We start from the raw sequence: 21437 nt of genomic DNA, 5'->3' as shown, positions 1-21437 counted from the left end.
GACATCATCTTTGCAGGTGTACTACAAGTGTGCGGGGCTTTAAAATAATAGATATAAAATACATATTCCGTATCATCTTTTGATCTTCTCTACTGCTGTTTTTCACTTCAGAAATCTTTGTGAGAAAGAATATTGAGAATGACTGCATTCCACTTCTGTGAAGTTAGGTGTGCTTGGTTCAGGCTCTTTGTATTGTGCAGTCTTGGCTCTGTTATGCTCACTTTATGATTGTTTGCTTTGACAAATAAAACTTCTGTGAAAAAGATCTATTGGACAATGGAGCTTTTTGTTGGGTCTTACTCTGTATAACCCGAACTGTAGCAAATCAACGTGGTAAAGTTGCCGCTGCCAGTATTCTTCATCACAGGTGCTTGTAAGATATTGTCAATCTCCTTTGTGATGTGAGGAGGCTGTGACCAAAACTTTCTTGGACATTCTGTTGCTATCAGTCTGACGTCAACATCCACTTTATGTCCTCTGATGTTGTGAGACAGCTCACCCTACCAACTAGTTCTTTTCAAACATAACGTGGTCCTTGGGGTTAACATGTTCTTTTGTCAAAACCCTGTTGTGGTCACACCAAATTTCACAGTAATTATATAGATAGAAAAGGATCCTATATTTAAGATCCCAGATGGAGAAGTTATTGAATTATGTCCTCTGAAGAGTTATGGCCAGAGATGAAGTGGAGATTAAACTCATCTAAACTCAATTTACCCACCATCGTGTTTGCCCGGCTATTTGGTTTGACATAAATCTTTATGGCAAAAGTTCCCCCGCCACACCACCATCTTTTCAGATGAAAGAAAAATAAGGATAAAAACAAAATTAAACCAAAGTGTTTTTTCCAAAAAATAAAGTGTCTTTTTTTTTTGTTGTTTATCTTTTGATGGCCACAAATTACTCTACTGCTATAACACCAACTCCTCAATGCACCATCTGACCTGAATGCCTTGAAGCTTGTGATTTTAAACTTCATGAAAAGCCCTTTTCTGCAGATGAACCTAATGTTTCAGTGACATTAAGCCATCTTCTAAATTCACAGCACATTGCCTTTTCATCATGGAAACGGCCCAGACTTCATCTCTTTGTAGCGCCTGAAGATGTTAAATTACATACGGGGAATGAATTGGAAGACTTCTGAAGCGCTGCTCTCTCTCTGTCCTCCCTCTGTGTTTGTCTGTTTGAGTCTAACTGGCTGAGAGGGGGAAAAAATGAGGGAAACGCAAGAGACAAGACGGTTGTATCAGATCCCCAATTAGGAGCTACCACACACAGAGACAAACCTGCGAGTGTGCTAATGCAAGCACACACACGTAAACACATCCACGGCCTCAGACAGAGTGCACACACACCTTTCCAACACACAGCATATATACATAGTGTACTGTATATATACACTCGCAGACATCCTGGAGAGATGTAGAAATCACGCCCGTGTGTGTGTTTGTTTGTGTGTGTGAGTGTAGGTTGGTAGTGTGGTTCACAAGACATCAAACGGTGAGCATCCATAGGCTGACAGTGTTTCACAAGGGAATGAAAACACCGATCTGATGCTGTGAGGGCCCTCTGAGGGCTGTCATTAACACTTCACTCACGGACACACACTGCTAGGGTGCACAGATTTTTTTCAAGCCTGCCAAAACTGGGTGCGCTGAGTTTCATGTTGACATTCCTCCTTAAATCTCTGCAGTCTAGAAAAATAGGAATTTCATCGGTCCTACGGTTCTCTGTGTATCGCAATGGAAGAAATCAAAACTTCCATTTTGGCAAGGAGTCTGAGGAGTTTCCATGTGTCGAGGAGGACACATAGCTCATTCTGAAAGGATTGTTGTACTGAAAGTCCGTCTGTCAGCCTCACACCGCACCAACCCAAACCAGACTGGTGCGCTGGAAAGACATTCTTCTCTGGCTTAGAACTGTGTTGTGGAGCTTTGTTTCTATGAAGCCGAGGAAAACAGAGAATTTCAGGTGAGCTAGAAACTCCTGTGGAGTAGTTTGTGCCTTATCATACAAAGAGGCGATGTAGATGGGGAGGTACTTGGGATTAGCTGATGAGTCAAAATCTATAGAACTGAAAACATTAAAAGCATTGTCAATCTACCGTATGATGTTAATGGTTGTGTGTAATTCAGTTTTAAGGATTTTATCCAAAATCCTACCGTGTAATCAATCAAAACAAAACCATTCTCAAATAAACTTTTCCACTTTTCCCAATGTTCTTATATGTCTCAGAATAATTGATCATGTCCCTACTAATGAAAATAAAACATTTAATAATTTTACTGAGGAAGATTGTAAATGTTTGGGATGGACATTTCAAGCAAAAATACTATTCAAAATTCGCTCTGAACTATTTTTTATTATTAATTGACTTTTGCCCCGTCGCCCGCTCACCAAAGTTGAAAAATGTTAACATTGTGCTCGTCACTGTCACCAGCTTTCCAATCACAGTGGGACAAACGCGGTTAACCACCGACACTCGTCACTCATTGGTCAGCCCTTCAGAGTGGTTGAGCAAATGCTAATATGAGCTGAGCTCCCAGACTATATCCACAGCAAAGAAAACTGAGGCTTGAGAGACAGTCGGTGCAGCCAGGCTACTCCACCCCCTGCATAGTAGTAGAACAATAGATGAAAAATATTGTTTTTATATTTTAACTACTATTCAAATATTCGAAAAGCCTGTCCCATCTCTTGTAAATATATAATTTTAGATTGTTTGCTATGATTCAAACAACTTTGTCATGCTCTTTGGAGTATTGTTCCACTGTTGCTTCATTGCCATTATGAACCTCACTGAAAGATGAACATCCAAAAGAAACAAATACTCACATCTGTTTAAGAATGATCAGACTCCCTGTTTTTTCCAGGCACATGGAAATTAATGGAATAAGGAAGTGCTGACCCTGTCTGACTCCTTGTAGTCCTCTCTTGGTATGTTTTAAGTATTTTTGTTTTTTGAGCATCTCATGTCACTGCCGATGGGTTAAGTGCAGGTCGATGTCATTTCAACTCACTCCAGGTTTCTGCTGGAACCAACGAAAGGGCTCCAGTTGGGAATTGAAGATGGAACAGGACATTGTACACTTTCTTCTCCTCTTATTCCATGCTTTCTTTAACCCCTCTTACTTCATCATCTGACCTATTATCAATACTTGATTCCATTTCTTTCTCACGAAAACAGATTGTTGTAGCTGTCTGGATAAAATGAGATATTACCACTGAATCAAGTCCAGAGTGAGACACCACTTTGGATTTGAGCAGTGTTGTTGTAATCTGACATTTCCCGAAGGCCATGGCGTCATCTCTCTCCTCTCCTCTCCTCTCCTCTCTGTTTTCAGTTAAGCTAAATTGTGTAACTAGACAAGGAACAGGTAGATTTTTACTTGTACATCACACATACTGATGTAATGATACGGCACACAAACAAGCAACACATTATTTGTTTTTCATTTTGTAAAAACAGACAACTGACGTGAAGTCATTTTTTTCAAGATTAATTTTGTGTCCATCTGTCTCTTTCTCTCTGTTTTTCACCAACAAACAAACAGAATCTGAAAATGTTTCACTTTTCTGCCGGGAAAAACAACCTGCCAAAACACTGAGATGTCTTAGTCATGCATCCAAACATACACACTCACACACATGGTGCTGTAGGTGTTTACACTCACACGCTGACACACAGACACCAAGTTTGAGTCACATCAAGGCAGACAGTCGCAAAGACCTGGTATTGGTATTACCAGATGGTGTGTGTAATGTGTGTGATTTACTGCTGTGGTGTTTTCTGTGATGTTGCATCGCGTGTGTGTTTGTCATTGCGTATATGTGTGGGCAATTCGTCCAGAGTGTTTTCCTCGTCTGCTGCGTTGGATAGCTCCCCTAAAACCGGATCCAAAAAACCTGCTCTGTGGTAAACAAGCCATGACTTAAAAAAACAAAACAGTACAAACATCAGATTCGATTTCAGCCCGACACTATCAGTCGTTTTGTAAATACCCTCAAAATATATTAAATTGCAGGAAAGAAAACTTGTGAAAAATTGAGCACTTGTTCGAATGTTTGGTTTTCTCTCTGCCAATTTTAAGATCATAAGCTGCTTATCTGTCATTGATAGTAGCCTTTTAAAGCCTTTTTTCTGCCTTTATTTCTGAAGTATTCCTGTCCCAATAGAGTTTGATGTGAGGCTGTCAGCTGAGTTCGTCTCTGTTCTCTTCTTTTCTCTGACAGAAGCAGTTGGTTGACAGAGATTCTCCTGACGGTGACAACTAAATGATTTCTTCTTTATTAAACACCTCTTACTATCGCTCTATCTCTCCCAGACTTCCTCGCCTTTCGTGTCTCTTTTTATCTTTTGACTGACTGCTCTCCCTCTCCTCATCTATTTCTCATTCCTCAGAGTCTCTCCCTCCCTTCCTCTGCTTTTTTCTCCCTCTCTGCTCAGCACCTCCTGCATTGTACCCTCATTGAATCGTTCCTGTCTGCAACCTCGTTGTCTCCCTCTTTTTCTCTAAAAGGGAAGAGGGATTATACTTCCATCCCTCACCTGGGGCCGTCAGCCAGTCAGCCAGCTTGTCAATCTGTCAATCTGTTTGATAGTCACTCAGCCAGCCAGTCAGTCATTGCGCGGCAGTGTGAACACATTAATTAAAAAGTCTCATCCACAAAGCCAGGCAGTGATCCAGGCTGATCTCAGCGATCCAAGCTTTCTGTCTGACTCCACCATCCTTTCTCCTCTCTCCTCATACCTTCTCAGACATTTCTCTGTTTCTTTCTCCTCTCTTTCCAGGAGCACTAGAAGACTCGTCTGATAAGAAACATTATTAACTTCTTTCTAAGAACTTGAGAACAGAGAGGTGGAGAATGAAAGTGGGACAGAGGGTGAAATAAGGAGAGCAGAGGTGTCAAACATAAGAAGGCGAATAAAGTAGAGAAACGGACAGAAGATGTTAAAAGTTGGCAGAAAGAACAGATAGCATGACATATGGAGTGTCTTTCTTTGTAGGCCCTTCTGATGTGCCGTACAGATGTCTAGGTATTGGAGACAGTCCTTCTCCATGAATCAGTAGATTTTTTTTATGCAGGCAGCTTCTTTTAACCCAGCTACATTTTAACGTTAAATAATCTCTAGCGGTTGTATAGATAATGACAATCTTGTGTCCTGGAGCAGTGACTCAGTTCAGATGACTTCTATGTAACGTGAATTTTTCCTAGTTAGAAGGAGGATGGTTGGCAGATGGTTTGTTACAATAGCAGACTTGTGGTGCAAAAGGTTCCAAGGTGAACATGAGTGTCTTTACCAAAGTTTATTGCAATCCATATAATTGTTGTTGGGGCAACATAGTTGTGAAACTCATGGTAGTCTTTCTCTGGAGACCATGAATGTCTGGACTAAAGCTTTGAATGACATGCTGACTCTATAGCCATGCCTCTAGCACAGAGAAATGTGCATAAACCTTACACTAATATAAAGGTGGGCGTAGCTTCCAGGTCTGAAAAATGAGGCGAATGCAGAAGTGCCATGAAGTGCAATATCACTGAGGGCCACTAGAGGTTGGCTTCAAAAAGCATCTAGCTGCATAGACTCTAATGTCTAATGTGTTGCAAGCTGAAGTCACTCCTTCTGATTAGTTTTCTGGTGGTCCATCTGAAAATAACAATCCCGTCATTAACTAGATATTAGACCTGAAAATGCGGTATGTTTGATTGACAGGCCTGTGGTAAAGTCAGGTTTCCATTATTGGTGGGTGGGGTATAGTGTCCTCTGGTTTCCAATCAAATTGAGTCAGATCCACTGCTCGCTCCTCCCCAGCTTGTTAAAATATGGTCACTTCTGGCTCCAAACTGCTCCGAACTTGCAAGATGGCAATGGCCGAAAAGTCAAACTTGAGGCTTCGTAACAGCAGGCTACAAACCAATGGGTGACGTCACTGTTGGTTGCTGCTTGGCATAAACTCAAAGAACAAATAATATTGTTGATGTTAAAACCAGCAAAACTGAGTCAATGGCTAACCAGAATGTTTTTTTGTTGTTGTTTTTTGCAGATACGGGAAGATTGTGTCAACAAAGGCCATCTTGGACAAAAACACCAATCAGTGCAAAGGTGAGCGAGTATCCATTGACTTTATCCAGTGTGGTCATCTGTTGCCTTGCACGGATATCCTGTACTTCACAAACACAGATGAGATTTGAGTCTGGAAAACATCAATTGAAAATTTATGGAATTTGGCAGCTTCAAGGCCGAGCAATCAGTGCCTGCTATGGGGAGTGGTTTTGTTTTTATAAATCCATTCCTTTTGGACTCTTTTTCTTACCTAATTAATCAATGGCCAAAAGTTTTTACCAAAACGTCAACAGACAGCATGATGACAAAATCAAGTCCATGTGTTTGCGTTAGAGTTGCCTGTTAAGCAATGTGGTAAGGGTGTGTGTTTTTACATTGAATTCAACACAACAGTACTGACTTCCATGAAGACCATGCCATCCTTTAATCCATCTCAATGATGCACTGCTGGAGTGTCTTTATTTTGTTTAACTTCTCTATGATGATGATTTCAGGATTGCACCCTAATGATACTCAGAGTTAAGCAGCTTTTGAAAGCAAGATGTTGGCATTGTTGTGACAGGCCAAATCAAAATGGAGAGCACCACACAATCGCTACAATGTGTTTCGAATGGTCTCCGTGGTGAATGAGGCTCGCTGGAGTGTCTTCTGATGAGGGTCTGCCTGATTGTTGGAGTGGCCTGAACAAAGCACCAATCAATATGATTGTAGTCGTCTGCTTCTGAAGAGGCACACAAGAGCATGTATTCAGCATGATTGCTGCTCATCTTCCGGGTCTCTACTCAAAGGTATACTGACATGGTTTAGGACAACAGCACAAACGCCCTGTAATCAGCATTTCAGTTTCAACAGTGAGTGAAGGTAAAACCAGTCTGATTGATGCTGATGGCAGAGATGTAATTGTGAATTCTAAGATTTTGTCTGCGCTGATTACTGAGGATAAAATATTTTCAGGAAATGATTTCTCTGTCTGTCTTAACATTATAATCGGAAAACCAAATATCCCCTAAAAACTCTTCAGGTATTATCTTGGTTCTTTCTAATTGGCTAGTTACACAAATAACTAACTTAATCATCCCGACCTGCTTTAGCATCACATAATCAAATATGGCTCTGAGCTTTGAATGCATATTAAAATGCCTTTCCTGACATCATTAAAGCAAAGCCAAAAGGAAGGCAAAACATTTTATAAACCCAGGGATGATCATCAGTTATGCTTCCATTTTCTCAAATCATTTAATCTTTTCATTGGTGTTTTTTTTAATTGAGGTTTTTAAAACCTGTTCCAGCAGAACCTAAGTGCTCCAACTGTTTGCCAATTGTGGCTTTATGCTTATTTGTAGTGTGGTTTACAAATGGAACTATAAAATATATGTATAATCACATTTCAACCGGTGCTTACAAATGAAATGCAAACTGCTTTAAATGATATTCGTAGAATAAGACTGGTGATATGTTCCTATGTTAACTAATCCAAAGAAAGACCAATGTGTATCTGAGCGTGTGGAGCTTATTCCTCTGAACCACGGTTTCACTGTTGTCAAAAACTGTTAAGAACACATCAGTGAGCCGCACTGTTACATTGAGTGACACCTTCCTTCATTACCATGGATATGGGCATTGGGGTTTATTTTGAGTCAATCCCACATTTCCCCGCCGCCATAAATAGTGACTCAAAACTAAAATGTAGTCCCCAAATATACTATTTACACCGGTTTTAGTGTTTGCATGGAAAGCTACGATGCCATGGTATTTTCAACAAAATATAATAACATTGTTTATTTAGGGAAATTGTAAACTGTTACGTGACAGACTAACACACTGGATTTAGGCTTTTCATTGAACCTGTTGACAGTAGGAAGAATGTAAGGTAACACTTGCTGACGTTGCGAGAGTCCACATGGTGTAAATTTCTATATATGCCCACTTGGACCATGCTGCGTTTGAATAAAAGAATTAATGTATGCACATAATGCGATGTTTCTTTTAGATTTCTGTTGAAAATCAGATAAACAGAATTATTTAATGGCTTCAGACTCAAGAATCACATTAAGACCCTGGTTTAATAACAATCAGTCAAACTTTGTGTGCGAACATGTTTTAACTAATAACAGTTGTTCACAAATATTTTGTCCCATACATAACCAACCTTTTTCCTATGTATTGTTTCGCAAATATATTTCCAGAATTTCTCCGTTTTTTTTTTGTTTTTTTTTCTTTAACGGTACTCACCTGCACATTTTCATGAAAATGGAGCCCTTTTATGTTGAGAGACTACTGCTGGACACTAAAGAGGGATTTTCCTGAATTCATTATTTATCAATAATAATTAAAATGATAAAAACTTTGCTTAAAAAGTACTACATGGTCTACTTGTTGAAGGTGAAAACCTTTTAAACAGTCTGCTGCCTTTACATTTTTTATTTTATTTTAGTGAACACAGTTTTCCTTAAGGACATGTGTGTGTTTGCAGGTGAACAGTATTCTCTGCATCATTTTTGGCACTATACTCTGGACATATTCCAGACAAGTCTCTTATGAATACTAAACATTAGCGAGACCGTTTCAAAATGTAATCCCCGTCTCCAGCTTTAAATTGATGCTTATTATTTAATGCAGACTACACATAATGCAACAGCTACAGCTGAAGCAACTTAGGCAACTTTTACACACTGTGGCCCTCATCAGCAATTTCACTTGTGATGTAGACTTCATACATCTCTTAGCCAGTTGTTAACTCACAATGAAGGAGTTTCATTATCAGTCGGCCATTAGAGTGCCTTACAACAAGATAAGTGTTGGTTTGATTGCAAAGGCATTCAGTGGGGACAAGATAAGTGCTTAGCGTGACTAAGAGACTACAGATTGGCACAGAGAGTTCTCTTGGAAAGGGAGGGATGGATGGGCGGAGGCACAGAGAGGTGGAGGGAGGGGAGTAAAAATAACCTGGGGCTGACAGAAAAGGAAGGGGACCCTTTGAAACTAATGATTTACCAGACAGCCTCTTCTCTTCTGGATTTGCAGGGAGGGAAGAGAGAGAGGTTGAGAGGTTGAGACAAAGAGACAGGTAAATACATGAAGTAGTCTTCCTTTGCAGTCTGAAGGGATGCTGTTTAATCTCTTTACTTACTGTTGTTACACAAAAACCACGTGATCCTGATTTCTGTGATGTGTTTACTATCTCTTTGCCCCTGAAAAATTGTTTCTCACTGGAACGATGTGAATATATTAATGTTTCATAAGACAATATGAAATGCTTTAATTCTAGAATTATTGTGCAAGTAAGTGACCAAAGGAAACCAAACTTCATTCTCTTAAATAATATCAGGGTTTTCTTTGTGAAGTTGTCTGCTCTGTTGCGAACTCGATGTTAAATACGCTGACAGGTTTTTAGTTAGCAGTGTGGGAGCTCTGAGGGAAGGAGAGGACACGCTGCACAGGATGGAGGAAGGGAGAGGAAACCACTTTAGATTGTAAAGGATTTCCATTTCCCAAAGACAAGCCTCCTCCCTCTCACTGTCTCTGTGTCTCCTGCCACCCCACCTCCCTCCCTTCCCCCCTGACTCACTGCCACTGCCACATTCCTCCTAAATGCTCTCTCTCCTTTTCCTTCTGTACTTGGTTAGCCTATTCTAGGGCCAGGAACTCTGGGAGCTCATGAGACTGGATGGGATGTAGTGATGTGTGTCTGTGTGTGTGTGCGTGTGTGTTTGTGTGTGTGTGTGTGTGTGTGTGTGTGTGTGTGTGTGTGTGTGTGTGTGTGTGTGTGTGTGTGTGTGTGTGTGTGTGTGTGTGTGTGTGTGTGTGTGTGTGTGTATGTATGTACTCATGTTTATCAGTGCTCCCATCTGTGTGGATGTATGCATATGTGTGTATTTCCATGTGTGCTTCTAAATATATATACTTTTTTCATTCACAAGGGAAATATTTGTCAGGCCTGAATGAACAAGATGAATTTTCATATCTGTGTCATCATAATACCACAGATGGGAGGGACATGGTACAAATGGGAAGAATTATATAATTCAGCAATATTATTTCCATCCCTCCGCTCTCTGAAAATGTCTTTATCATCGTGCCCAGAGAAGCTATCGTTCGCATTTACATGAGATTCCAGTTTTCCCTGAACTAAAGAGGTTAGATACTAGTGTATATGAAAATGTGCAAATTACATGTTAAGCAGAAGTGCGGTGTTGTGATCTCAAAAACTGTCCATCAGCTTGGACGGCAGGCATCTGCTCACCGTCTCAACAAGCGTCCACCTCGTTGAAGTGTCCTTGAGCACGACAATGAATCCTTAGCAGCTCCAGGGGTGCGTTCTGCCACTGATGCTACCCCCCTGACCTCCCTGGAGAGACGTGCAAATAAGTTTCCAGAAAACGCAGATCTCTCCTTGAGTCATGAATAGACTCAAAACAAATGGCACTTTCTCTTCAAGGCTGATGCTTTGTCACACCAAACTAGCCAGTGAAATGAGCACACAACATTTTTTTTCCCATTAATCATGCCTAAAGATGAGTGAATGCTGTCTGGTAATAGGTGTTGAGTATTTTTGTGGCCGAGCCGACACTCATCTATGCTAAAAGTGTTAAGTACACACCAAATCTCAGACATCTTTGAATGTGAGGACTAACCCAAATGTGCAGGGTAAAGCTAAATTACATGCCAGCATCTATGACTCAATATATTATTTACAGAGCATGTACAAAGCTCTTGAGACATGGACTACATTTTCTGGTCCTCTAATACTGAGGACCCATTCGATATGAGCCACACAGTTGATCGGTAAATCACTGTAAACAGAGCCACTGCGAGGAGTAGATCTTAGTTACATGCAGATCAAAGTCGCAAGCAGCTAGTTTGATGACCCTAAACTTGCAGAATCAGCCAATTGCACCTGAGTGCTGGTTTTTCACTCTGCAGAATCTCCTATTAGCACTATAAGTTCCCACCATTGATGGTGAATATTCCACTGGCTGTGTTCAACCTGCCATGTAAGGTGTTGCCTGGAATCAGTTCACTGTTTCAGCTGGTTATACAAATCCTCCAATCTTTTTCTGGAATCATACTGATACCACGTGAGTAGGAATTCCTGCATTTTATATGATAAATGAAAATAGCAACAACATATACATCAATTCAATGAATTTGTATTCATATAGTGCCTTATAACAACATAGGCCACCTCAGGACAGAGTGAGGTTGAGACCTTACAACTTTACAAGAAACCCATCAATTTAACAATTCCCAAATAAGTAACAATTCTTTCTTAACCCTCGTGTTGTCCTCGGGTCAAAATGACCCGCAGCTGTGTTCAACCAAGTTCTATTTTATTTCTATATTTTCATATTTTATGGGATCATTGGTCATCATTCTTTAAAGAATCCCTCACAGCCTCCTTGTCACCAGTGATCCCAAAAAATATGAAAATAAAATAGAACTTGGTTGAACACAGCTGCGGGTCATTTTGACCCAAGGACAACACAAGGGTAATGCACCAGTTTCCTTAATAGAGTTGGTATTTTTCATCAACGGTGTGTTACAGCTAACTACAACCAAACTAAAGGCCTCTGAATTGGATTAGTGTTGCCTGAATTACCCATTGTGAACTGTGTTTGTGGTTTTATTTCCCTACTCATTACATCTAGTTAAACAAACACCCATTAGTTAGTGTGACACATTAGTTATGGAACTGTTTCTGGTATAAAATTAAAGCATCCTACCACGCTACTGAATAATACTGTATGTGCTTTTTTAATTAGTTGAACCTTTTCAGTGTGGCCCTAATTAGATACATATAGATTAAGTACAGAAAACAGTGAATGCTTATGTATGTGGTATGCATACAGTTCTGTGCATATGTGCATATATATCAAAACTGTTTTCTCTGCATATCTGTGTATCCATGCTTGTCACACTGACTAATTTATGCACATTACATGTGTACGTACCGCAGTAAGAACTTGCATGTGTGTTTGTGTAACCCTATTTTGGCAAAATTGTGGTTCGCTCATTAGCAGCAGTATAAATATTTGTGTGTGCAGTGCAGATCTTGCTGTGAAAGCAGCTTGCTGCCTTTGAACAATAAAAAATCATCTGTTTATCAGCAAAACAGAGCGTGGTTCCAAATCCTGGAAAAGACAGACAGACAAGAACAGATGTTAGGAATGAGTGTGTGTGTGTGTGTGTGTGTGTGTGTGTGTGTGTGTGTGTGTGTGTGTATGAGTGTGTGACATTCCCTCACTCCTAACATAGTCACACACAGCCCACTCAAAACTACAGCTGGAATTTCAAAGCTTCTGTGCTTTCTGAACATTTCTCTGTGGCATCATTGCATGCGTGTCAATATTTCTCTTTTATTAGTCACATATAGACACCCAGTCAAAGTCATTCTCATACAAGGAGACAAGGAGCCCAGAAAAGAGGACATATTTCTGAAAATAGAGAGTCATGTGTGCGCTCTGACCTTTTGTCCTTCAGTGCTTCCTGTAGGAACCAACCTAGATCCCCTAAACCTCAACAGTCTAACACAGGGGTGTCAAACATACGGCCCGCGGGCCGCATCCGGCCCGCCAGGGGGTCCAGCTCGGCTCGTCGGATGAGGGTTTACCATCCAAAAACCTTCACCGATGATTTAAACATAGAGAAATATTGTCGTTATGTATGCGTTATTATGCTATGATTTTACTGGTCTGGCCCACTTGAGATCAAAGTGGGCAGTATGTGGCCCCTTAACTAAAATTAGTTTGACACCCCTGGTCCAACAGACACACTGTCCACATACACACATGGACACACAAATTGATGTGGACCTTATTGCAATAAAATCGACTGAAGCTCATTCCCTTTGTGTCTGTATTTCTTTAAATAAGACTCTGAATCACTTTAATTGCTGCATTAAATGTAGAGAATTTTTCTTGGTGTCACTGTACAGAGGCATTTGGTATCGAGTGCTACTATAGGACTATATGTTCTGGCAGATTTAGTGTAGTACAGGGACAAAATGACCTCACATGCAGTACAGTGGGATATTAAATGTCAGACAATAGGAGGGCAGTGGACTTTACATATAAAACCAAGGATTCCTCAAGCATTGAGTCACACAGCACATCCATCTACAGAGAATACACAAGCAGCCGTTAGATCTTCGTCACAGCACCATGATGGATTGCACTGAAAGACATTGAAATCATTCAAAAAAGGTGGACACAGTTTAATTTAAAAAGAAAACGGTGAACAGTGAACAAAAAACTTTGATCATAAACAAGATTGAAAGAGTTACTGTTATGACACCAATTCTGTTAATGCTCTAAGTTAAAACACATTTAATGGTAAATGGTCTGTACTTGTATAGTGCTTTATCACCTTTCAGTCTCAAAGTGCTTTAACATGGTTTTCCCATTCACCCACTAATGAGATAGATCACCATGCAAGGTGCTGCCATCAGGAGAACATTCACACACTGATAGTACACCATCGGGAGCAACTTAGGGTTCAGATTCTTGCTCAAGGACACTTAGGCATGTGGACAGGAGGAGCGACCCACCCACCTTCCGATTAGTAGTTCAACCCACTCTACCGTCTGAGCCACAGCCTCCCTAATGGGGAACTAGGCGCTTTCATTAAATATGTGACCTAACTTGATTTTGACACATTTATTGGATTTAATCGGAGTTGAAAACAAAACCCAGACTCTGATTTCTGATAGAAATTAGCACTGCTCATGCTCAACAATATTCAGATTGCCTGATTGTGATTTTCTTTGTCTTTTTTTTCCCCTTTTCTACTCACCACACTCCTCCTTTCCTTCATTTTCCTTGCCTGTGTCAACTCTGTTATGTATATGTCTGTGTGTGTGCAGGCTATGGCTTTGTGGACTTTGACAGCCCTGCAGCAGCCCAGAAGGCTGTGGCCTCGCTAAAAGCCAGCGGAGTCCAGGCACAGATGGCGAAGGTAAGCTTCAACCCACCCTGCACTCTCTGGTCTGATTAACAAGTTGTTTTTGTTGTTCTTGTTGTCTTTTAGTGTTGTTGTTGAGGTGTTTGGCTTTCTTGTGGTGTCGTAAACCCTGAAGGAACCTGATGCTGAGGAATGTTGTTTTTTTGTTGTTTGTGTCTTTTTTTTTTTTTTGGGGGGGGGGGCAACAGTGGGAAGATAAAAAAATCCTTATAAGGACCACTAGATGTAAGTCACACTGTTGCATTGATTCATGTGAGACTGATAGGTGCAGCTCTGATTGAGTCAATGGTGATAATATTGATTGAGTCCATGATAGAGTTATTGACTAATGACAATGGTCATGATGAGATTATTGATCGGCTCCTTGGAAAGATAGTAGAAAGCATGGAGCAGATGATGCTAGGGATATGACAGTGAAAACATCCCAAATAATGTCACTCAATTTGCATTAAAAATGACATAATTGACTGGATAGCACTAAATGACAACAGTCACAAACATTCATGAGGACTCCTTTGTGTTCATCATAAGTGCACACCTGTACCCTTCCTGTCCTTTTTTGTATGCTTATATTTATTCTTCTTGTATTGGTTTCTATTTTGTGTCCAAAAATCCTTTGTGTTTGTGCTAGTAAATGTGTGTTTATGCACAAATGACATTGTGTGACCACAGAAAAGAGGGAGTGTGAGAGTTAAATCAAATTTACATTCATTAGCATGCATCACATCTCACATACACCTGTCGTTCTCTTCTCTTAAAGAAAATACGCAGGTTACTCTGCAGTGTGTGTGTGTGTGTGTGTCTGTGTAGTTAGCATTCGTGGACAACAATGCTGAGCTACAACACGTGGGTCCAACCAGCACAATCACATTATCCCTCTATGCCTGTGAGAGAAAGACAGAAAGACACTGAATAGCCTGCCTTGTTTTCAGATTCATTAAATCTGTATCGCTGCATACTTATAAATGAGAGAGGAGCGCAATTAAAATGGGCCAGTGTTCAGGCACCAGGAGCATCCCATTGAATTAAACAGCAGCAAGCGTCTGAGCCACCTTTGCCTTGCTCTTCTATTAAACCTCTTTTCATTAGGCTTCCATCTTTTATTTTGTTCCTAATTGCTGGGGGGTGGAGGGGCGGAGGGGGAGGGAGGGTGGTGGCGTTTGGAGGACCAGCGTCAATGTGTTTAGCTGCTATTACAGAGGGAAGAACCCCCGAGTCCTCGGAGATGGGAGTTTTCCGGAGAAAAGGAATGGAGGGCAAAGAGTCAATTCAGACTGAAATTACACAGACTTCTTACCGTTTCATGAAATAATTATGCGGAAGGCTGCTGATGTCTCACCTAACTTTCCAGAAGCACTGTGCACTGAAAAAGTCAGTCTGAAAAAGATTGATGTAGGATTTCCAGCATCTAACATTTGATGAGGTGAGCAGCTTAATTGTTGTCTGACAAAATATTGGTTTCAATTAGACAAGGAGTGACAAAGGGGCCACATGATTGAACTCTTCAGAGTTCACTGAGAGCTTGTAGGTTAGCTGCGACAAAAATCTTTTGTTCTTCAATCTAACCTACAAAATAGTTGAGAGCTTTCTGACCAAAACCAGCTGTAAGGTGGCAGCAGAGGGAGGAAAAGGAAGTGATTCATTTTTTTTGGAAAAGAGATGATGGTTGGGAGGGAGGGAGGTTTGGAGATAAAGCTGCACTGATCTGACACTGAACGTCACCACTGGACTGAGCAAGGTCAAACACAGTGAATGCAGTATGTGAACATTTTCACAGCATCTAATTTATTAATATATACTCAGCCAAGAAGTTGTGCTCACATTGAATATCTGACTTATCCACTTATCTGACTTATCTGACTTATTATTATTAGACAATTAGTATTTAAAAATGTAAATAAATCAGATCATATTTTAATGATAATATCAGCAATACCTGGTGTGGTAATAATGGATGATACTGCCTGAAGCTGATGCTTACCTCTAACAAAGTGCTAAAACCTGCATAACTTTAGTGTATTTGCAGCAAATATGTAAAATAAAGGAAAGTAAACACGTGTGTCTTACAGCTTCATCCAGGAGGCACATCGTTGACTTTTGGTTTCACACAGGACACAACCAGTAGTCCCTCCAATCACCCTGACCTGTTGCAGAGATTTTAGCAGAAGATATATTCTTAACATGGTCGACAACAAAATTAAAACATCTGTGGAAGGTCAAATAGCAGAGAGAGAGCAGGGGAAACTGTTTCCTCAATGTTTCAAATTCAGCTCTTATTTAGCTCTCACATCTTCAACCTGTGAGTGGAATGGACCCAGAGCTCGGTAGATATTTGAATTTATACATAAAAAAAAGCAAATATCATCATTGATCCACAGATAAGAGTTGGGATCTGGGATTTGTCTAGCTTTTTCCGAAAAGAGGATGTATTATCTCAAATTGAGAGACAAGTAATAGAAATATTTTCATGCAAGGGGATTTAAAAGATGGATTTGAGTAAAGTTACAACAGGTGAGAAAAACAATTCTGTAGAGTAAGTGTTGACATTAAATTTAAAATACATAAAATAATACACATAAATATGTATGACCTTAAATTAAAACTGTTTCCACAAAAACATTTAGACCCACAGGAGATTAAAAGTATCACCTCTTAATGTGACCACTTCCATCTTGAATCTCGCAGCCATAGTATCATCTACATGTTTGTTTAAAACCCAAACCATAATGACTTAATCAGACCGAAAAATAAAAGATGTCCGAAAAATTGGTCAGGGAAGAAGCATTTGGTGCGCAAAGAAAATAAATCAGAAATGTAAGATAGGGTTAAAATGAACAGAAACACAGGACAGAAAGGATTTAATGGTCATCAGCAAAACCAAACACAGGAAGCACCGTGCTGCATCGCAGATCAGGATGTAGGGGGTGTTTGTGCTGCCTGGGAGGATAAATTCAGGGTAAGAAGTTTAGAATACCTTAAAATACCAAAAAGAAAAGCGGCTGTATATCTTGTAGTGTAAGCAGTCTGGAAACTGGTCTGCCAACCTCAAAGTTAAACACGATTAGAGCAACTTCCTGACATTACCCATGAATTAATTAGAGCACAGTTGAAGCCAGATTAGACTACTGGTGTGTATTTAACTGTGTTTACTGTGAGCAACCTTTATCCATTAAACCCTGTAGCTCGTGCTGACGTCTTCTTTGTGGCAGGTGCGTGTTTTGGTTGTGAGATAAACAAACAAGAGGAGAACATAGCAAACCAAGATGAGAGAACAAACTGTGAATATGTGTGTCCTGTACTCACTTCCTCAGTCTTCTTGGTAATTACTGTTGACCGGAGAGATTATTACTGCTACAGCTGTACTCCCCTTCTCTCTTTCTCGCTCACAGTTAGTTTCTCTGTCTCAGTCTCACTTTCTCTTGTTTTCAGCATGTATTTCTGTTGAATCCATATTTAACCCTTTTAGCCATCCTCACACTTGAACCCCTTCTTTTACAACAATGATACAGTTCGCCTGATGTCTCCTGTGCATCGTCTTTGTAATGCATGTTCCACGTGTGTGTGATGAATTATGAGGCTGTGTGTGTCCTTCTCTGAGTTTCTTTTTAGATTTTCTGTTCTCTCTCTATTTTCTCTGCTTATCTGCTGCACTGGCCGAAGAACAAAACGGTTTGTATGTGTGTGCGTGTGCGTGCATGTGAAATGTATGTGAAATGTATGTGGAGTCTTGTTAAAAACAAACATGGATAAAAGATATTCAGGGATGTAAAAATATTGTGCATTCAAATTCATATCAGGTCATTACTTTATCTTGCAAACCCAAAAGCACTGACTCTACTATGCTTGTGAGCCCTGTGTGTGTGTGTCTGTGTGTGTGTGTCTGTGTGTGTGTGTGTGTGTGTGTGTGTGTGTGTGTGTGTGTGTGTGTGTGTGTGTGTGTGTGTGTGTGTACACAATAACACAGGACCAAGGTCACTATGCTAATTAGAGTGATGGTACCACTGGCAGTGACACTTCACACCTCCTCCCGTTCTTCTTCTGCCCTCCACTTTGTCCTTGGCACCTCCTGTCTTTCCCTCCACCCCTCTATCTCTCTTTTCTTTTTTACTTTCCCCTCTTCCCTCTTTTTTTTGGCCTAGTTTATCTGACCCCCACCTGCAATCTCCTCTTTTTTCCCCTCACCTTCTCTCTCTGTGTATGGGTTTAGCTGTGTATGTGTGTGTTTGTCTGCAGCAGGTGCTGCAATGCCTCCTCCAGAGTCATTAGTTACAGGGTTGAGTGAGGACAGAGAGTGAAGGGTAGAGAGAGGAGGGGGTGGAGTGGGGGAGGTGGTGGTGGTGGTGGTGGTGGTGGGGTCTGTGCAGGTTGAGAGAAGAAAGCTGTGTGTGATGAAAACACACACTCATAAAGTCAACTACAATGCATGACTGTCATTTATCAGCTCTTTCTTTCTTTCTTTCTTTATTTATTTCTTCCTTCCTTCCTTCCTTCCTTCTTTCATCCTTCCTCCCTTTCTTCAGATGTATGCATGTGTGATAAAAGCCAGAAACCGGATGTTCCCTGCACTTTATATCCTCACTTTGTAAACAGTTTGCTCAAGCTTTCTTGCCTGTGTGTATATGTATATGTGCATGTGTGTGTGTGTGTGTGTGTGTGTGTGTGTGTGTGTGTGTGTGTGTGTGTGTGTGTGTGTGTATCACCGGTGCCGACTGAGACATAAAATAAAGATGTGCGCAGACAAAAACACATACACAGGAAGACATGAGCATTTCTCTCTTTCTCACCCTGCTTTCTGCTTATCTATCAGTCTCTCATCTACTCCTCTCTGGAAACCATGTCACCTTCTTTTTTCACCACTTTTTCTTCTTCTTTCACCTGATTTTTCAAATGCATGTCTTTCCTTTTTGTTTTTGTATGTATTATTTTTGTTGCTGTTGCTGTTTTTCCTCGATCTGCCTTTCTCAGCCAGATATAATACACCTTCATCTTTTCACGCGCCAGCATCTGATGGGGGATTTCAGAGCTCTCTGATCTCTAAAGCAAACTCTGTGACAGAAAAGCCTCATTTTTAAAAAAGAAGGAGTAATAGTGCTGTAGTGTAGTGACTGCTTGTGAAATCTGAAATTACTAATCTCAGACGTCCATTAACCAAATAAACTATGTACATTAGATTAGAATAGTACACAACAATGGCAGATAGGATGCATCGCTAAGCCCCACACTAACATTGACAAACTTGAAAAAACTGTAAAAGCTAACCTGAATTAGGATTCTCTCTTTTTGTGTAAGGAGATATAAATTGTAATAACACTGCATGTGATGGTGATAACTTTTTAGATTTTTCAAAAGAGAATAAACCCATTTTTGGTGTTGCCAGAACACTTGCCATCAGCTCTTGTGGAGCGCCTCTGAATGTCATACTGCATAACGTGCAAATGTTGAGACAAGATGTTCTTCTCACGTTAAACAAAACCACACATCGCTGCCTGTCAGTTGCTACCAATTCAAGCTGTCAACATTTCAGATTTGGGAGATTTGAACCCCTGTGCCGTCACATTTGAATTCCACGCAGAAAGTTGAAGCTAACAAGCTAGTCTGACTAGCTTACACTCAGAAAGAAAAAGAGAGTTTCCCTAGCTTAAGGAAGCTGGGGAAAAAAAGCATATGATTATAAGCAATGATTCCCATGAGGCATTATTTTTGTTGTTATGTCACTTGTGGCATTTTCAAGCCCCCTGAACACTCATTGTGCTCATCTCTCATTTTACAAAGAGCATGCAGCCAGCATCTGTCTTTCATGGGTTCACAGTGTACTCATTAATGAAGCAATGGAGGGAACACAGTGAATATATATATTTAGTGCTACAGATTTCATTTCAGTTGGACTTTGAAAGAATTTCTTTAAAAAAAATGACTTACTATGTTACTATATCGTTTGTAGTAGAATTCAGAAGTATTTTGCGTCTGAATTGCCCTGACAAAAAAAAAAAAAGACATATTTTATGTGCAAAAACTCATCTGACCGTACGCACACATTTGTGCACATGCGAAATATTTTGCCCGTGTGGAAAACATGGGAAACTTGTGTTTTTTTTTTTCTGTAAGGGTGTTGAGGAAATACGTTCTGTCTTTAGAAAGAGATCGCCAAAGAGAGATGTCAAGAGAGAGAAAGAGATGTAAAATGAGGCTGCCACAATATAATATATTACCTTTCTGGTTAATTTAATGCAACATGATAACAATTTTCAGCATTATTGTTTTACAGTAGATCAGCATGCAGACATAAAAACACATTTTAATCTATTTTAAAATCTTATATTAGACATTTGAGTACCTCTAATGTTCTTGTCTTTCACATCTGCTGCATGTTTGTGTCTGGTTCAAGGCAGGGGTGACCTTGCAAAATACAGATAATGAATCATATTTGGTTTAAAAGTGGAGGACAACGGAGTGACGAAGGACGCATGTGCTTTCAAAGTTTAAAATAAAAGCTGAATGTATGTGTCCGCACACACTGTACCCCTCTTTGTGAGCACCGTGTCTCTTTGTGAGGCCTGACCACCTCAGGTCCAACAAAAGCAGGAGGAGGACAATGAGGAGAAGAAGGACAGAGTGGTTGAGAGGAGCGTTAGGGATCCCAGTGAGTGAAACCCAATCGAATTAAATGTAATCTGGCCTGAATGTGCACAACCATCAGCTGCTCTCCAATCATATTAACCCTGCATTACCAGCCCTGTGCTCTGTGTGCATGTGATGTCCATGTGTCTTTTTTTATGATAGTGTGTGTTTGGAGGGCGATGGGAGGGAGAGAGATGGAGGAGTTAACCCTTGTGTTGTCCTCGGGTCAAAATGACCCGCAGCTGTGTTCAACCAAGTTCTATTTTATTTTCATATTTTGTTGGGATCATTGGTGACAAGGAGGCTGTGAGGGTTTCTTTAAAGAATGATGACCAATGATCCCAAAAAATATAAAAATATAGAAATAAAATAGAACTTGGTTGAACACAGCTGCGGGTCATTTTGACCCGAGGACAACACGAGGGTTAAGTGGATAAGTGAGAAAAGAAAAAGATGGACGGATGGGAAGAAGAGAGAGCGTGAGACGTAAGGAGATGGAGACGATAATGAAAATGAATATAGGTGTTTGGGTGATTAATGTGCCTCTGTCGCATTGCTAATGAAAAAAATATTTCTCATTATTACAGTAGTCCTGATCATTTCTTGTGACGCCTGACAGTTTCTCTATTTTACTGCTTTACTTCCTTGTGTCATATACCTTTAACAGGGATTGCATATGAACAACAATAAGTGATACAAGGCTGCAACTGCCATTAAAATCTCAATAAGTGGCCCAATTAAGCACCAAAAGTTCCAATATTTCTCTTTCATAACATCAATATTCCAGTTGTAT

At 40.3% G+C, this 21437-nt stretch overlaps 1 protein-coding gene across 3 annotated transcripts in view; it reads left to right on the top strand.

Annotated features, from left to right (window-relative positions):
* The window catches only part of LOC138194470 (RNA-binding motif, single-stranded-interacting protein 3-like), a 119109-nt gene that overhangs the window by 39367 nt on the left and 58305 nt on the right, over positions 1-21437 (top strand). For 2 of the 3 annotated variants that reach the window (XM_069143233.1, XM_069143235.1), the window contains exons 3-4: positions 6048-6106; positions 13929-14020. In XM_069143233.1, coding sequence (XP_068999334.1) covers positions 6048-6106; positions 13929-14020 — 151 coding nt within the window. Of the gene's footprint in view, positions 1-6047; positions 6107-13928; positions 14021-17686; positions 17696-21437 lie in introns of all 3 variants that reach the window. The other variant, XM_069143232.1, reaches the window with a different exon arrangement.

The sequence above is a fragment of the Embiotoca jacksoni genome, unplaced genomic scaffold (assembly GCF_022577435.1).
Source record: "Embiotoca jacksoni isolate LCO1_2020_lvr unplaced genomic scaffold, fEmbJac1.0.p SCAF_11, whole genome shotgun sequence".
NCBI lineage: Eukaryota > Metazoa > Chordata > Actinopteri > Embiotocidae > Embiotoca > Embiotoca jacksoni.
This window is presented reverse-complemented; position numbering and strand designations above follow the sequence as displayed.